The sequence below is a fragment of the Dromaius novaehollandiae genome, chromosome 12, assembly GCF_036370855.1.
Source record: "Dromaius novaehollandiae isolate bDroNov1 chromosome 12, bDroNov1.hap1, whole genome shotgun sequence".
Lineage (NCBI taxonomy): Eukaryota > Metazoa > Chordata > Aves > Casuariiformes > Dromaiidae > Dromaius > Dromaius novaehollandiae.
This window is the reverse complement of record NC_088109.1, coordinates 501,533-517,376: the sequence shown is the minus strand read 5'-3', so window position 1 is coordinate 517,376 and position 15,844 is coordinate 501,533. Positions and strand designations below refer to the sequence as shown.

Sequence of the window (15,844 nt, the reverse complement as noted above, 5' to 3'; positions counted from 1 at the left end):
GCCCCAGCGATCTCGCCTCTGCCAGGGCTCGCGAAGCCCACCGTCGCGCGGGGCGCCGTTTGGCTGGGCCCGAGGGACAGACGGGGGCTCTCGGCATGTCCCAGGGCCACGCTCGGTCAACGAACCTGACCGGAGAGGTGCAGGCAGGTGCCCGGCTGCGAGAGCGGTGCGGGATTTCGGGAGCCTCACTAGGCCGGGGGGCTTTGCTGCATGGGCCCACAGTGTAAGGGCAATGTAATGCACGCAGAGGGCACAGGCCTGCATTTGGAGAGCTGCTGGAGGGAGGTAGCTTAGGCAACGCTGACCGGCATCTCCCCCCCTCCCCCGGCCAAGCCATAGCAGCCTCCAAAGGCAAGTTTTACGGCTGAGACAGAGGGAATCTTCCCCAGGGGAAAGGAAAGGGATTTTTGCCCCTCCCTTACCCCACCGCAAATCCTTTCATGCTGGGTGGGGAACAATTTGCATTCATTAAAGGAGATGAATGAACTGCCGGCAGCGTTCCCATTGCCTCCCGGCAGCACCCTGCGCTCCCCGCCACCTCCCCGGCCCCCTCCCCGGCCCCGGCATGGGACAGCCTGGGGCCAGCACAAAGCCAGCACCCAAGTGACAAAACAAAACGCTGTGCCAGTAGCTTTCGCCACTCCTTGGAGACAGCATCTGGACTGCCTCAGTGTCTGGGCCTGTCACCCCAAAACTGACTCTGGAGCAGGCCCCGGGGGGGCTGGCAGAGGGGCCGTGGCCCCTCAGGGAGCACACGGTGAATTGTCCCGCTGGCTTTAGCTGCCAAGCATGGCACGCCGAAGCGACGCGTGGCAAAAGGGAGCCGATGTCATGGCTGACACCAGGCCCCTTTCCTCCACAGGAGCCCAAAGCTGGTGACAGCGAGCGCAGCAGCGGCTTGTGCAACCGTCTGCGAAAGAGCTCGCACGGGGCCGGAAAGCTTCTCCTTTCTGCTTCCAGCAGCTGCAGCCTCCAGAAGCCTCTTTGCTCTCGAAGCCGAGCAGAGGTGATGTAAAAACATGCTGCATCATATCCTCCCCGGCCTGCAGCCAACCTCTGCCAGGCACTGGGACTCGCGAGGGGGTTGGCTTGCAGCCGCGGTGCTTGCAAGCCTCCCCGTCCACCTTAGCGTAGCCCTCCACCCCCATTCCTGGGGGATTCAAGCGCTGAAGCTGATATTGAAGCCACAACACAGTGGTTTAAAGAGCATACCAGCGTCTTTTACAGCAGTGAGAGCAATAAACCCACTGTCGTGCTCTCTCTCTGCCCCTCGTACTCCTGTGACATCCCCGGACAGGACTCTGCAGGAGAACCCCCCTGCTCCAACCCCAGAGCTGCTTTGCAGGGCTGAGCAGATGTCACACGGGAAGACCTGCAAGTTGGGGCAGCTTTTAAAGCTCCTGCCCAGCAAACCCCAACAGACTGGGCCAAATGCCAGGCGGCTCCTTCATTCCCCAATATATCCCAGCCTCCAGGGTTCACTTTTACCCACCACCTTGCATCCTGCAGGATCTCACGGCTCAGAAGTGTACCTCTTTTCCGCTCATTTGTCTGTTTACTACAAAACAACGGGGCCCTGCTCTCTGCTCCAACACATCCACTGCAGTTTAAGCTGGGCATCACATACAAGACAAGGTGGTACCAAAATACATGCATCTACATCGCTCCTTCCCATCCACAAGCAAGGTTTGTTAGTGGAGTGACTAGCACTGCAGACGGTTGGTGCGTTATACTGAACACAGCAACCTTGGTTTCCTGATTTCAGACTACCACCAAACTAAAGACCACAGCCAGGCTGCCTCTGTGCACACAGGCAGGCTTTCAGGAACACAGCTACAGCGCTGTTTCATGTTGCTTCTGGAGCTGGGACTCCAGCCGAGACTCCTTCAGACCGCCCGGGGCTTGCTACGGAGATGGCACAAGTGAGACGGCTCCTGGCCAAAACGGAAAAGGTCTGGAAGAAGCAGGCAGGGTTTTCCCAGCACTGTGTCAGCCCATTTGCTGAGCTGGAGTGCGAGGCTGGGAGCTGGGCACCGTGCAGGTCGCAGGGAGAAGGAGGGCGAGTGGCGCGTGGCCTTCCAGCCCTCCCACGTGCCTGGCCTCTGCGCGGCGTTGTGCAACACTGGCGTACAGGAAGGGGCCCTTGGCACAGCAGTGGTTTTGGAGGCACAGCCGCCCTGCCCAAGGCCAACGGAGTGGAGGGAAGAAGCCCCTAGAGCAATAAGAAAGAGCAGTCCTTGGGCACTTCTTGTCCTCAGCCCCACTGAGCCCACCCGAGCTCAACCTCGGTCCGGTTGGTCTTCAGGGAGCGAGATGGTGGGCTGGAGGAGCTCTGGTTCACAGCACAGGCTGTTCTCCACCCGGGACCAAGACAAAGCAGCTATGACACCTGGAAGAGAACAGTCTCCCTCCAAACAACAACAGATCCAGCCCAAAATACAGGAGAGCAGAGGAGATTCCTGGCCCCCTCGGCCTCATTGCCTGCGACAGGCCCAATGCATAGGACGGAGCTGGGTAGCTGGTGAGCTTTGCCTAGATAACTGTGCTGAGCACAGCAGCTCATTTCAGCCCAGAGTCACTGCCAAGCACAGCACATGTGCCATATCCCCGGCATGAACGTGAGCCAACCTAACCTTCCTGGTGTCCTTCCTGAGTACTGGGCCCTCAAAAGAGCCCAAAGGATCTAGAGACCCTCTGCATCTGCCTAGGCCCAGCTAACATTGCCTTCACCTGCAACAGGGCTCGGCAGCAGCCAGTTCTGCAACCAGAGGGAAGGGAAAACCACCCCACCGCCAAAGGAGGTCCATCAGCTACAGTAGGAAAGCAAAAACCCCAACCCCTTCAACGGCCAGAGCTGCTGCTCAGGCAGTTGCTGAGCCAAGCTGGTCTTTCTAGCCGCATCACTCATCTCTCTGCACCCATCATCCACGGGAAGCCAAGAGGCACCCAGGCTGGCAGCAGCCTGCAGAGCAGCAAGGGGGGCTCTGCTGCCGGCACGTGCGTGGGGCCAGCCCGAAGGCAGCGAGAGGAGGCCTGTGCCAGAAACCTGCGCTGAGGCGGTCTGGGGAGAGAGATCAGTGTTTTTGACACCCAAGTTGAAGGCAAGTCACCATCATTGCTTTGGTTTGCCCACCTGAGCAAAGAGGCTGGGCCAAGACCAAACCCACACTCGCCGCACCCTGCCCTATGCTGCGTGTGCTCTGCTGCAGATCCAGAGGCAGTGGCAGTCCAGTGCATCTGCCTCCACGCAGGGAAGATCACCTTGGGAAAAGCAGCTTCAGAAGCGCAGGCAAAGGGGACAGTATTGCTGACCTTGTAGCAGGACACAGCGCTCCAAACCACACAACTGCAGGAGAACCTATTTCCCACGGGCCAGCCCTTGTGCGCAGAATCAGTCCCAGGAATAAGGGACTGGAGGACAAGTTAAAACAGTACTTTGAAACATCACCACCTCCCCAAGCACATCCTGTGTGGCAGAACTGCTCTACTGTGTTTGCAACCGGCTTTGAAGACAGCACGCAGTTCCCCCCAGCCTCAGCCCCCAGCACCCATGGCCCAAGCTGAAGTGGTGTCATACCCAACCATGCTGCCCACTTCCAAGGCAGCTGATGGACACATGGCTCATCCCACAACTTTCTGACTTAAACTGACAAAAAGCAGTGCCATTTAAAAAAGAAAAGAAAAAGAAAAAAGATGAAAAAAGAGAAACATGCATAGATGCATCCTTTGGGGGGAAGGAGGGGGAGGAGAGTTTTGGGCTGGGGACCACATCTGTGTAAGAAATGCTACAAACACACACACACACACACACACACTTTCCCACTCAGTGCTGACAAGAGATACAGGTGTTTACGAGCTGGCAAAGCTATTCTTGTGCCTTTTTTTCCAGGAAACAAGGAACTTCTGCTTCACTTCTGCCTCTCTATTACCACAAATAGTAACCCTCTGCTTTCACCCTCCATTCCTGCTGGCCATCTCCGTGCCTGTCCTTGCCTCCTGGCACAAACACTGCCAAGGAGCAGTCCCCGCTGCCAGGGAGGCTGCAGCGTGGGCACAAGCCCCCGGAAACGTGCAGCCAGGCTGCCTGGCCATGCCCAGCACTGGACACCGGGTGCACTCAGGAGGAGCCTTGCGTTTGCATTTGAGCACAGATTTGCAGCTGGAGAAGTCTGGACTCAAACTCATTCTGCGGTGAGCTGTCCCGCCTGCCTGGACAGACATGGAATCGTCAGCATCTATTTCTGGGCTTGGGCATTCAAAAAGGAAGTTTCTGAATGAAGTCATCCGTGCCTCTGCCTCAGGAACAGGGACGTTGCAGTTCTCCCTGTGCTCCAAGCCCACGAACAAACACCAGGAGCTGCCCTGGAGCAGCCCAGCCTTCGGTACCTGCAACTCAGCTGAGCCTGGCTCCGGCACAGCTCCCCAGCCAGCTGTCGCTGTACTTGAGGGCCAATCTCCCTCCAGCCCCAAAAATGCACAGTGAAGAAAGCCTTCCTTCTCTGAGGGATGACACAGCCCACGCATCCGTTGCTGGCAGCCACCACCATCGCTCATAGGGCTGCAACCAGGAACGTGGCCTTCCCTGCCTGGGAAAGGCACCCACTACGCTCATGGGCTGCAAGTGCGGGTGGAGAGCGCTCACGGCCACCTACAAAACCCCCACCCACCACACTGCCCCATGCTCCTAGATGGCCACGAGGGCATTCGAAGGGCACTTTCAGCTTGTGGCTTCCCACGACACACGTGGCAGCAGGACCTCTGCAGAGTAGGCACCATCCCAGACACCCCTTGGGGGTGCAGGTCCTTCAGGCTCCCAAGCAATGGACAGCATCAGCACCCAGCTCAGCCACTAACACTTTCCCTATCACCTAGCAAAGCAAACTCAGGTGATCCGGCTAATCCTGGCTGAGCCTGGCTCAGCTTAAGGGATGCAGCTGCAGAGTTAACCAAGGTCCTCAGCAATTTGCTAACCACCACGTCCCCCCTCCAGGTTGGAGGGGAAGGCAAGGCAACCCCCTGCAAGGACCTCCAGCCCAGGATCCGGGCTGTGGCCCCTGGGAAATCAAAAACGAGAGGCTGCAGAGGCTCCCAGCCCTCTCCGAGCCCCATGGAGGCATTGCAAAGCAGCTGCGGAAAGGAGGAAACCAGGATGCAGAAGCAGCCTGCCAACCATTTGCATCTCCAGTGTCACCAAACTGCTGGTGGGCTGCACCACATCTCTCCCCATCCTCCTCTACAGTTAGCCATAAAAAACTCCATCTGCTGCAGGGATTTGTGGATGCAGGTGCCTCAGCTGTTATTAGACTTCTCGGCACTTTATCACTAATAAAGGGGCCAGAAAGAGCAAATTAGGAGAGCTTATCATTATCCTGTCTGAGACAAACCAGTTTCTCTCAATCAAAGCAAGAACAAGGTACTCAGCGCATGGCTTAGCGCACCACCTTGCTGGCTGCCCCAGGTACTTGGCCAATGAGGGCCTCGTGGCAGCAGCTCGCCTCAGGCACAGTCAGGCTGGCGGGCTTGAACCCTGCCGCGCTGGAGCAGAGCCCAGCCTGCTCCACGGCACCCGTGAGCAGCCACAGAGAAGAGCAGGAGAGACGCTTGGAGCCACAGGCATCCGCTCAAGGCAGGACCCACCAGCCTGCCCGCTGGAGAGAGGCTCTCTGAGCACGGAGGAAAAGGAGCTGCTTTCCAGGGCATGCTGGGTGCCTGCAAACAGGCCTGACGGAGCCGCGTCGGTAGCGTGATGGTAAGGCACGAGCTCCACTCCGTCTGTGGCACATCTGCCGAACAGAAGCCGGTCTGGACAAAAAGCAAAGCTGGTTCACACACGCCCCGTCACATGCATCGGAGGAGGAAAATCCGCTCCTCTCCGGCCCTGAATGGTCCAGAGCACCAGCACACCAGCAGCAGGCTGACTGCCTGCTTTCGTGATGGCTCTCGCGGGCCAGTCCGCGCCTGGGAAGCCGCACAGACCTGGGCGCAGGAGCAGCACCGTCTCACCAAACTCCAGCACGGTGATTTCATGGCACGCTTGGGCCCGTGGCCCCCTCCAGAGACCTCCCAGCTGTTTCCAAGGCTCCTCTTGACGAGAGGACGGGACACTACACGCATAGTGTCTCCTTGCTGAAGTCAGAACAGAGGCAGGGCTGCAGGGCACCTGCCCTCTGCTTGGGAACTCGGGGCAAAACACAAGAGCATCCACGAAATGGCTGAAGAAGGACCTATAGTCCAGGAAGCAGCCAAGGAAACCAGCCCAAGGAAGGTCCTTTGCCACTGGCTGCACACTCAGGAGCACAACTTGGTCAGGAGGTGGATAGGAGAGCCCCAGTCCAGTGCATTCAGCAGGCGCCGAGCCACGTGGCAGAGCCCCTTCGCTGGACCTCTGCCACCTTCATCTCCCTTCGCTGTGCCACTAAGCCACAGCTGAGGATGGCTGCAAGCCCTTCTCCTCCTCCTGCCCAAATGCCAAGGTTTGCTTGCAAGGTAGGAGTCCCTTCCTTGCGGATCAAGAAGAAACACACCCTTTCTTCCACTGCGCTGAGTCTCTTCTCCTGGGCTGAGCCCTAGCAGGCAAGGAGGGAGGAGGGGGCCAGCGGGGCAGCCCCTGAGGACCCTGAGGCAGCAGCAATGCCATCAAACTGCTCCTCAGGGCAGGATACCCTCTCCAGGGAAGGCTGCTCTGTGCCGCAGCATCCCTGGGGCCTGACTGCCATTTCAAAAGGGTTTGCTACTGCCTTTGGCGCTAATGGCACATTATCTTCAATCAGCTATCCCAGCAGGGCTTTGGGAGCTCTTTCCCTGGGCCTGCAAGGCAGGGCTTCTCCTCTAAACAGCCTTCAGAGCCCTGGGCAGATCCTTCGGCTTGTCCACCCCTCCATTCCCTGAGGATTCAGGGTGGCACAATTTTTCCCCAGGAAACAGAAGCCATTTAAAAAGGCTTCACTACACAACGAGGGCAGATTGCCCGCGCCTGTCCCATCATGGGCACCCCTCCGGACGGGCTGCGCCCATGTGGCTCGGGCTTCAAGCAGTGCTCGGCCTCAAAGTGGGTGAGGCTAAAACCAGGGCGGGCTCCGCTTTGCGCCGCCAGGATGCGGCATGGTGCCCTGTGCTCCCCCTGCAAACGCGCCTTACGCACATGGGTTTCAGCCAGAAAAGGCAGCTCCAGCTTGCTGGGGCGGAGGATTAGTCAGCTCCACTTAGGTCTGGTGATGCAGACAGCCTCCAGACCGGAAACTAGAGCTCCAAGGCAGGCTCGGAGCAGGAAACCTGGAGGCTACACAGAGGAAACACTGGCCTAAAGCTTACGACAGAGCCGCTGCTGCACACGCCTGCTTCCCAGCCCCTCGAGAGCGGGGCGACGGGGGCTTCACCGTCCCCAAAGCATCCTCCTCCTGCACAGACTGGCTCACCCAGGCACACAGAGCCCACCCAGGGGAGTGACCCAGCATGGCTGGGCCCACACCAAACGTGGGGACGAAAGGGAAGGAGAGCCACAGCTGCCCTCCAGCACACCTGCAGCACACCTCCAGTCCCCTCTGCTCCCCAGAGCATAGGCCAGCCTGGCTGCAAGCCCCGGGACCGTGTGCCACCCCCGCGGCACCAGGCACACAGCCCTGAGCTGCCATGGGAAGAAGGAGCGATGGCACGCTACACGCTACGACAGCACAACTCTCCAGGCCGACTCCGGCTCACGGGAGTCTTTCTTTTGTGAAGTAAATATATATATCTGCGGTAAACACACCTGAGTTTTTGGCAAGATACAGTGAGCCTGCTGCCTTTCCAAGGCAAAGCCTGAGCATTTATCTCTGAGCAGAGAAAACCTGGCTGCACCTAAGGCTGTTACGAACGTGGACGTTGAGTTTACCAACCGACTCCTTTTTATTTAAGGGCTGCTGCTTTATTTGCCAGCGCTCAAATCCAAGATCCTGCACTAGCCCGCGGCTCCCTCCTCCCCTCCAAGCCTAAGCGAGGCTATCACATTCGGAGAGATAAGCACAGGAGCTGACTCGCGCACCCGTGATTTCACCACCTACTCCAGATGAAGGATTTCTCCCAGACCTGGCAAGCCTAAAATTTTTCTCGGGGGACCTTTCCGCTGCTCCCAAATCCACCTCGATCCTGAAGCCAGAACACGCCCTGATCATGGCTCCATTTTAAGAAACACCACTGGGTTAATAGACCAGTCAAGGCAATTGCTCCTTTAGCTGTGTCCAACACCCCAGATCACCACTGCCTCAAGTCCGCTTGCTCCTTTCAGTGGCTGCCTTATTGCTTTATACGTGGATAAGACGGGAACAACCTCCCTTCCAGGCCTGGAGCACAGGCACGGGAGGAGCTCAGCCCCAAAGCCAGCCGCTACCAGCCCCGCTCACCCTGCAAAGCCAGACGGTTCCCCCAGAAACGCGGCTTCGAAGCTCACGCAGAAGTGCCTCCGCCCAGGCAAACCCCAGTTTCGGCAGAGGGAGGAAGGGCTGCCTTCGGCACGCACCGGTCCTCCTGGAGCAGCGAGAAGCTCTACTACTTCACTTCACTCAGGGGGTTGAGGCGGGAGAGATTTCAGGCCGATTAGGAACAGATTTGGGTGCCTTCAATTTAATTGGGAAAGGCTGGCTCGGAGCACCAGGAGGTGGAAAGATCAGGCAGAGCACGGCTCATGGGAGGGGAGCAGAGAAGGGAAGAAGAAAAAAAAAAAAAAAAAAAAAGCAGGAGACGAACTGCTACAGAACAGGCTGCTTGCACGCACGCAAGCAGCAGCTCGATCAAGTGCGCTCGGGAAATGAAGCCTCCGAAAGTTGCAGCTGGTCCCTCCCTTCCTCTATTTTTATGCAACCAGAAAAAGCTGCCGAGCCCTGCCTCTGTAGCCGTCTTCCCTTCCAGCAAGCAGCTCGCAGAAGCGTGAGGGAGGGTTTTGAAAGGTCAGCTGTCTCCCTGATTTACGAACAAAAACACAACACGCAACCCACTCCCAGCATCTCTAATCCAGACCCTCCGCACGCCTCTCTGTCTCTATCATTGCTGTAAGGTGACCCGATGACGGTACAGGCAAGAGATCCTCTGTCTGGAGCCACCCTCAACCCAAGTGTTTGCACCTAACTTCAGGCCAACAGCACCAAAAACCAGCACGCCCAGTCCCAACCGCCGCTCAAAACTAACCCGCTAACTCATTTCTGCCCTCAAATCTAGCTGTTGGTTTCTTTTCCTTCAAGAGTACTTCACGTTTAGGCCCTTGGAGACAGCAGCCAGGAGACAGCATCTCCCAGGTGAGCAGCAAGAGCCCCTCGCCCACCCTCACGTTCACAGCCCCGAGCTTTATTCATTTGCAACGATGATCCGGGGGAGACCGGGGAGCGATGCTGCGTCACCAAGGACCCAAGGGAGAGGGTTTAATGGCAGCATCTAGAGAGGCTCTTTGCAGCAGCCTCCACCACTTCCAGAGACCATCTCTGTATTACAACCAGGGATGATGATGGGGGGCTGACAACCAAGAACGCCTCCCCCTTTTTTTTAATCCAAAGTAGGAAGATGATGAATTAGAGGCTTTAAACATGGGTTACCACCTGTCTGCCAATAAAATCTCCCAGAGTAGGTTGTAGCAGTACCAGAGACCATGTTTTCCCTGGCAATTACAGCGGGCTCACAAATGCATTTAGACTTTTTTTCCTCCTTCTTCTCCAAACTTTTTCCTCTGCTGTCTGCAAACCCCACCCTCAGTGACAAGCCATTGGGTCTAGTCTAGTCTGCTTCACCAAGTTAAAAAATACCCAAGGAAAAAAAATAAAACCAAAAAAAAAACCTCAAAAAGGAGAAAATAGCCTGTCAACAGCAGCAAACCCAAGCAGGGTTTGTAACACCAGCTCCACTTGCTCAGAGCAGCTGGACAGGAGTGGGCCATTTCTTCAGCACCAGGCAGGATCCCAGCTGCTGCAAAAAGGAGAGCCTCTTCTTACCCCACCAGTGAGTCGTGAGAACCAGCCCGGGATACCAGTTATGACCTTCAGCAGCTACGTGGATTTGGCAGGATCATTACTTTCAGTTCTGCCTGACGCTGAACAGAAACAGCTAAAAGCTCAAGCCCTGCTTGATTTCACCTCTATAATGCTGAGCAGTAGGATGCAGCACCAGGAGCTGCCTGCAGACCCTGGAAAGCAGTTGTTGCATCAAGTGGACACACCAGGTCTGGAAAATTTTTCATGCATTGGTGTGAAATCCATGCACAGGCCGGCACGTGAAACTGGGACTGGGAAGGGGAGCCGGGTGCGGGCGGGAGGCCTTCAGCACCCCACTGAAAGGCAGGAGAGCCAGCCCGGGAGGCAGGGCCGCGGGAAGGTGTCAGGGATCAGCTCGATGGGGGCCTGCTCATTCCCACCTCCCTCACACCCTGGCGCGCACCCTCCCTCCCAGCTCCAGCCTTGCCCCCTGCCACACCACCTTGCACCTGGAGAAACCCACCCCGCAGCAGCAAACACCGCGCTGTCCTCATTGGAGGGGGAGCAGAGGTTAAAGCCGTCGAGCACGCAGTTTATTTGCCAAAACTAGTGCCAGCAATGCAGAACAAACAGCACAGAATAATCTCTGCTACCATTAGACGACAGCGGAGGGAAGGCAGAGACATTTTTTTTACAAGTAGGAGACAGATACGCTGCACTAATCTGTTCTGATGTGGCGACTCCACTTCTGTGGTCCTGAGCAACTGATGGAGATGTTATTTGCCCCCATGATATGGGGCAATAAAACAGTCGTGTTTTTTTTCCTTCTCCTGCTCAATAGCCACAGCGGAGGAAATGCGGAAGTTGGCTTGCAGCTATACACGGAGACACGTGACTGACCCAAGGCAGCTTTGCAATGGAAAAAAATATTCTCTCTGAAACATCGGGTGTGGGTTCACAGTTGGGCTGAGCTGATCTAAGAGCGCTGTGCCGCCAGCCGGCACAGCCCTGCCCTCCCGCCGCAGACCGGCGGGCTGCATCTCATCCTGTGGCCGTAGCTGTCAGACGTCAAGGCTAGCTGCTGGCCATCACGACTCGCTGTGGCCCCTCCATTCGTGTCAAGGTCCCTCTGGCGTCCTGCCCGCGGACGGCCCCTCAGCAGGGCATCTCCTGCCTGACGTGGTGCCAGCGCAGCTACCCCGGCACCGGCTCAACAGGAGCATGTGCTCTCAAGAGCAACCACGCCAGGGATTGATGCTCACTGCCCACACGCTGCCTTGTTCAGCTGGGCTGACGGTCTCTCCGGGCTGCTAAAAGGCTCTTCACTAAAAGTCCCTCTCGGTAACATTGTTATTTTCCTGCTGGGCACACATACCAAGGAATTATGCTATCCTCACAAAAAAACCTAGCAAAATCTGGCATGTTGTTCCACGTGTACCACCACAGAAATGAGCCCTGATGAACTGCCGAATTCAGGGACCCTGGCGGCTCCAGTTTTTCTCTCTGCTGTTATTACAAGCAGAGTAACTACTGCTGCACTTCTGAAGTGCTAATTCTGCTGCTCTGCTCCACCCCATGCACCGCTGGCTGGGAGATGAGGTCCCACGCGCAAGCCTTGCGCTGAGACAGACCATCCTGCACCCGTGCTTTCTATACATGCTCAATTGCAAGGCCTTAAAAAAAGCTACCTTTAATTTCTCTAGCAAATGAAAGCAACCTTCCACATTTCCACAGCGTCCTCGGTCCACGGGGACCTCGGGACCTTCTGGACCCGTGAGAAGTTCCTCAAGTGTGATGAAGGAGCCACGAGGAGAGCCAGTCCCCTCCCTGTCTCCCCCTGCCGCAGCCAAGCGCGCCTCCAAATGAAAACTGCGCACACCCCGGGACAATAGGCCCCGTCCCCACGGGGAAAGCGGCATGACAGTCAAAGGGAGAGACAGGCTCTGGGAGAGCAGCCGTTCAAAGCAGCCTGCGAGCCTGAAGCGCGCAGCTGGCTCTGCGCAGCGAGACCAGCACACGGCACCTTCAGGCACCCCAGGCCCTTGCAGCCCACCTTGCAAAGCGGCTCAAAGCCACTCCGGCAGCTCCGAGCGCAGGAAGGGAAAGCCTGTATGCTTTTGGAGCACGCACATTCCTCCGAAGGGAGGAGAGATCTCCCGGGATGTTCAGGGTGGCCTACAAATGCCTGCCACGGTTAGGAAAAGGCTTCTTCCCTTTGTGTGGCAGGCTATTTTGGAGATGGGAGAGGGCAGATGCGAAGTTCTCCCTCGGAGGAGGAAACTTACTGGAAGAGAGCACATCTGACTGAAAAGCTGCCAGGAGGTTGGCTTGGTAGTTTATGGTCTGGTGGACTAAGCCACAGAAATCCCAAGAGCTGCAGCTCACAAAGCCCAGCGAAAGCGAGCAGCAAGTCAGAGAACTGCCGAACTGAAACCCAAGCCCAACAGGCAGCCTCGTCTACCTTGGCGGGGGGGGAGAGCTATTTTTGTCCTTATTTCAGAGCCTCCCCAGGGTGCTTGCAAGATGCAGAGTGACTGCATCCGACCCTGCGGAAGGGCCGCGAGGCTCCGCAGCCTGCCAGCGCCGGGCACGCAGCTCACTGAGCCTGCCGCAACACGAATGGAGCGCTTTGATTTGCCAGCGCATCAGTGGAGACCTCAGCCCGGCCCACAGCCTGAGCGCACAAAAGCCACGGTGTTTGCTGAAAAACATTAACTCAAGCTCGTACAAGGCCTCGGTTCTCCCTGGGCTGCAGCTGCCCGCTCCAAGGCAGACAACTGTCCCAATGAAGGCCCTCTTACCGCCCCTGCTCTGGAGCTGACAAAGCCCCAGCTCACATAAGGCTGGCAGATCAAGAGCCATCCTCAAAGCAGGGCTTCCTCAGACTGGGGAAAAGAAGAAGGTGGTGGTGGTGGGGGGAATCCAGGCAGGAGAGATGCTGGGCACTGCTCAGGATCTCGGCAGCTTCAGCACAGTGATGCTTCGGGAGAGCAGCAGACCTATGAAGGTAGGGACAGTGTAGGGACTTACATCCTTCACCACTCATCCCAGCCTAGCTTCCACCGTAAAAAATTTTGCTAACTCTCACCAGCTCCTCAGCAAAAGGCCTTGTGCAAGAGGTGGGCTCACCACTGGGGTTTGCCTGGTGGAGTCACAGCGCCGTGGCCAGCTGCACAACCTCCCTCTTACCCACCCAAAGCAAATGCTGAAGTATTTTCCAGGCGCATCTTATCTTAAAAAGAGGCAATACTGACTCAAGACTTCAGCACTATTTACACTTGAACAGCTGCTAGGAAAAAGGAAAAAGGAAAAAAAAAAAGAAAAAAAGATTGAGCTGTTTCACTCTAATTTTGGCTTTAGAAACCCACCAAGATAAGAAACACCTTTTGTAAATACTGACCACCACAGAATGCAGGTGTCCTTTTTTTGGCTCTGCTTCAGCACAAAGGTTCAATCTAGGAATATCATTGCCCCTTCTACCCTCGACATCCAAAGATGAGCACCAGCCAGATGGCCCAGCAGAGCATGCACATTAATCCTCTCCGATCATCGAGCTGTTTTCTGCCCTTTGGTTTTATTGTGAGCAGGGAGCAATCACCAAGCAGTGATGCTCACCGCAAGCCCAGGCCTGCCAATACGAGCCCAGCTTAGGTCTGCTTGGGTGATCCCCCACTCCACTTCCCAGTTGTACGTTCATTTACTAACTGGAGTCCCATCCTGAAACAGGAGCCACCGACCAAGGGCATCCAGTGCCTCTACATCAAGAAGCGCGCAGCGACAAAGTAGGGGCATAGTACTGCTGATGAGGCAGCCAGCCATCTCATCACCTGTCTAGTATTCACAGCGGGACGAGCCCCAAAACACGCTTGCTGCGCCCAGCTGCCCCTCAAAGCCAGACGAGCGCTCTGGGCTGGTCGTAGGAGCAGGTCTCTGAAACGCAAAGCCAGTCGCCTCTATTCATTGCGGGTATAAACACAGAAGCAAGGCGCCAAACACCTTTTGAATATTATTTTTAGTCTTTAGGGATGAAACTACTGCTTTCTGCCTTATTTATCCAGAAGACTCACCTAGGCAGCAGTAAACCCACAGGCAAGCACAGTCATTTTACCAAATATACAGGCCAAGAGATGCAAGACTCATACAAGACAAGAAAAAAAATTATCTAGGAGAATTTCACAGCATAAGTTGTTTTTTGAACAGCTACAAGTACCATGGTCACCTCACTCTGCAGCGCTGTTGTTATATATTCAGAAGGCACCACGTGTTTACTTAACAGAGTCTGCAAAAAACGTGGGTTTTTTGCTCTACTAGCTTCTTCCCCTCCCCGGAAACAACCGTCTCCAAGAGCCCACGAGTTCCTCGCAGCCTTGCTTGCACAACCGGGGTCAGCGGCCATCCCCAGCAAAGCCCCGGCCCTGCAAACACCACCGACGCTCAGGCCGGCAGGCCATCCCTCCTGGAAGCAGTGGCTCTGCCCTTCCCGGCGCTTTTAAGGATGCGGAGACCATGGGAGCCTGCTCCCAAGGGCCCGCGCTGCTCTCTGAGCAAAGCCATGGGATCTGCCGGTGCCCCCAACTCTGCCCCGAAAGGTGGGCCCACCTCCAGGAATTGCGGCGCTGGCACGTCCCCGATGCAGCGCAAACCAAGAAGTCGCTGCTTTGTCGGGAAGGGGCATGCTGAAAAATCAGCGCTCTATTAAACGGAACGCTTTACGGCGGTAATTACGCATTTATCAAGGTAGCCAGCATTTGAATAAATAAAGCACTGCCTGATTTCACCATTACTTCCTGCTGCTCTCCGTTTCCCCCACAGAAAAGGACGGCGTGAAAGACACGTTCTACCAGCGATCCTCACGCCAGCAGCGGCGGTTTCTCCTCCGCTCGTCGCTGCCCCACCGCCGCGTGGGAGCGGTGCCTCGAGCAGCCGGGGAAGCCGAGCTCGCCTGGGGAAACGCGAGAGCAGCCGAGCGCCCAGCGGAGAGTTAGTAAGAAAGGAAATAAACGAACGGCTCCGCGGAACGCCCCGGATCAGCATCTCCCGGGCGCTTCGGGGAGCGCGAGGAACCGCTATCGCTGGGCGGATCGCGCATCCGCCGCGCAGAGCGGCGCGGCCGCGGCAGCAGCTCGCCCGCCGCGCCGAACCCTCCGCGCCGCGGGGCCGCGGGGCACGGCAGGCGGGCGCCCGGGGGCAGCGCGCAGGCCGCGGCGGCGGGGCGGTGGCCGGCCCCGAGCTCCACCCAGCCGGGCCCGCCGACCACCGCGGGGGCCGGACGGGGACCCCGGCGGGCAGCGCCTGCGAGGTGCGCGCGGCCCCCATGGGGACGGGCCGCGGGGGGAGGGACCCCGGCAACCGGCGCCGCGCCGGGACCCCGCGGGCGAGGAGCGGCTCCGCGGACGGGCCCGGTGCGCGGCGGCTCTCGGCCGGGGCGGGGGCGGCGCTCACCGAGCAGCAGGAGCTTGACCTCGCGCGCCGCCTTCTCGCCGTCCTCGCGGAGGTTCTTGTCGATCATGCGGGAGCGCTCGGCGGCCGCCTTGTCCTCGGCGCTCACGGTGCAGCCCATGGCGGCGGCGGCGGCTCCCTCCCCGCGGGCGGCCGGCGGGCTCTGCGCTGCGCCGCGCGCGCCGCGGGCGGGGCGGGGCGGGGCCCGGGCGGGGGCGGGGTCTGGGCGGGTCCGCCGCCGCGGGGCGGGGCCAAGAGCCGCGGGCCGTGGGGGGTGGGGGCGCGCGCGGCGCGGCGCGGGGGCGCGCTCGGAGGCGGGCGGGGCGCGGAGGCGCGCTCGGCGCGGGCGTTGTGGCGGGCGCGGGGGGCCGGGCGGGCGCTGCCTTGGCCCTGCTGTGCCCCGGGGAACGGTGCACGGGGCCGGGCCGGCCGCGGGGTGCCACGCGCCACTGGGCCGTGCTGTTCCTCGGGCT

General features: G+C 58.1%; 1 protein-coding gene across 1 annotated transcript in view; it reads right to left on the bottom strand.

Annotated features, from left to right (window-relative positions):
* GNAI2 (G protein subunit alpha i2) overlaps positions 1 to 15,582 on the bottom strand; it is a 60,443-nt gene extending 44,861 nt beyond the window's left edge. Inside the window, exon 1 of the mRNA XM_064518572.1 lies at positions 15,375 to 15,582. Within this exon, the coding sequence (XP_064374642.1) occupies positions 15,375 to 15,492 (118 nt within the window). The 5' untranslated portion in view covers positions 15,493 to 15,582. The remainder of the gene's footprint in view (positions 1 to 15,374) is intronic.
* Between the last annotated feature and the right edge of the window lie 262 nt (positions 15,583 to 15,844).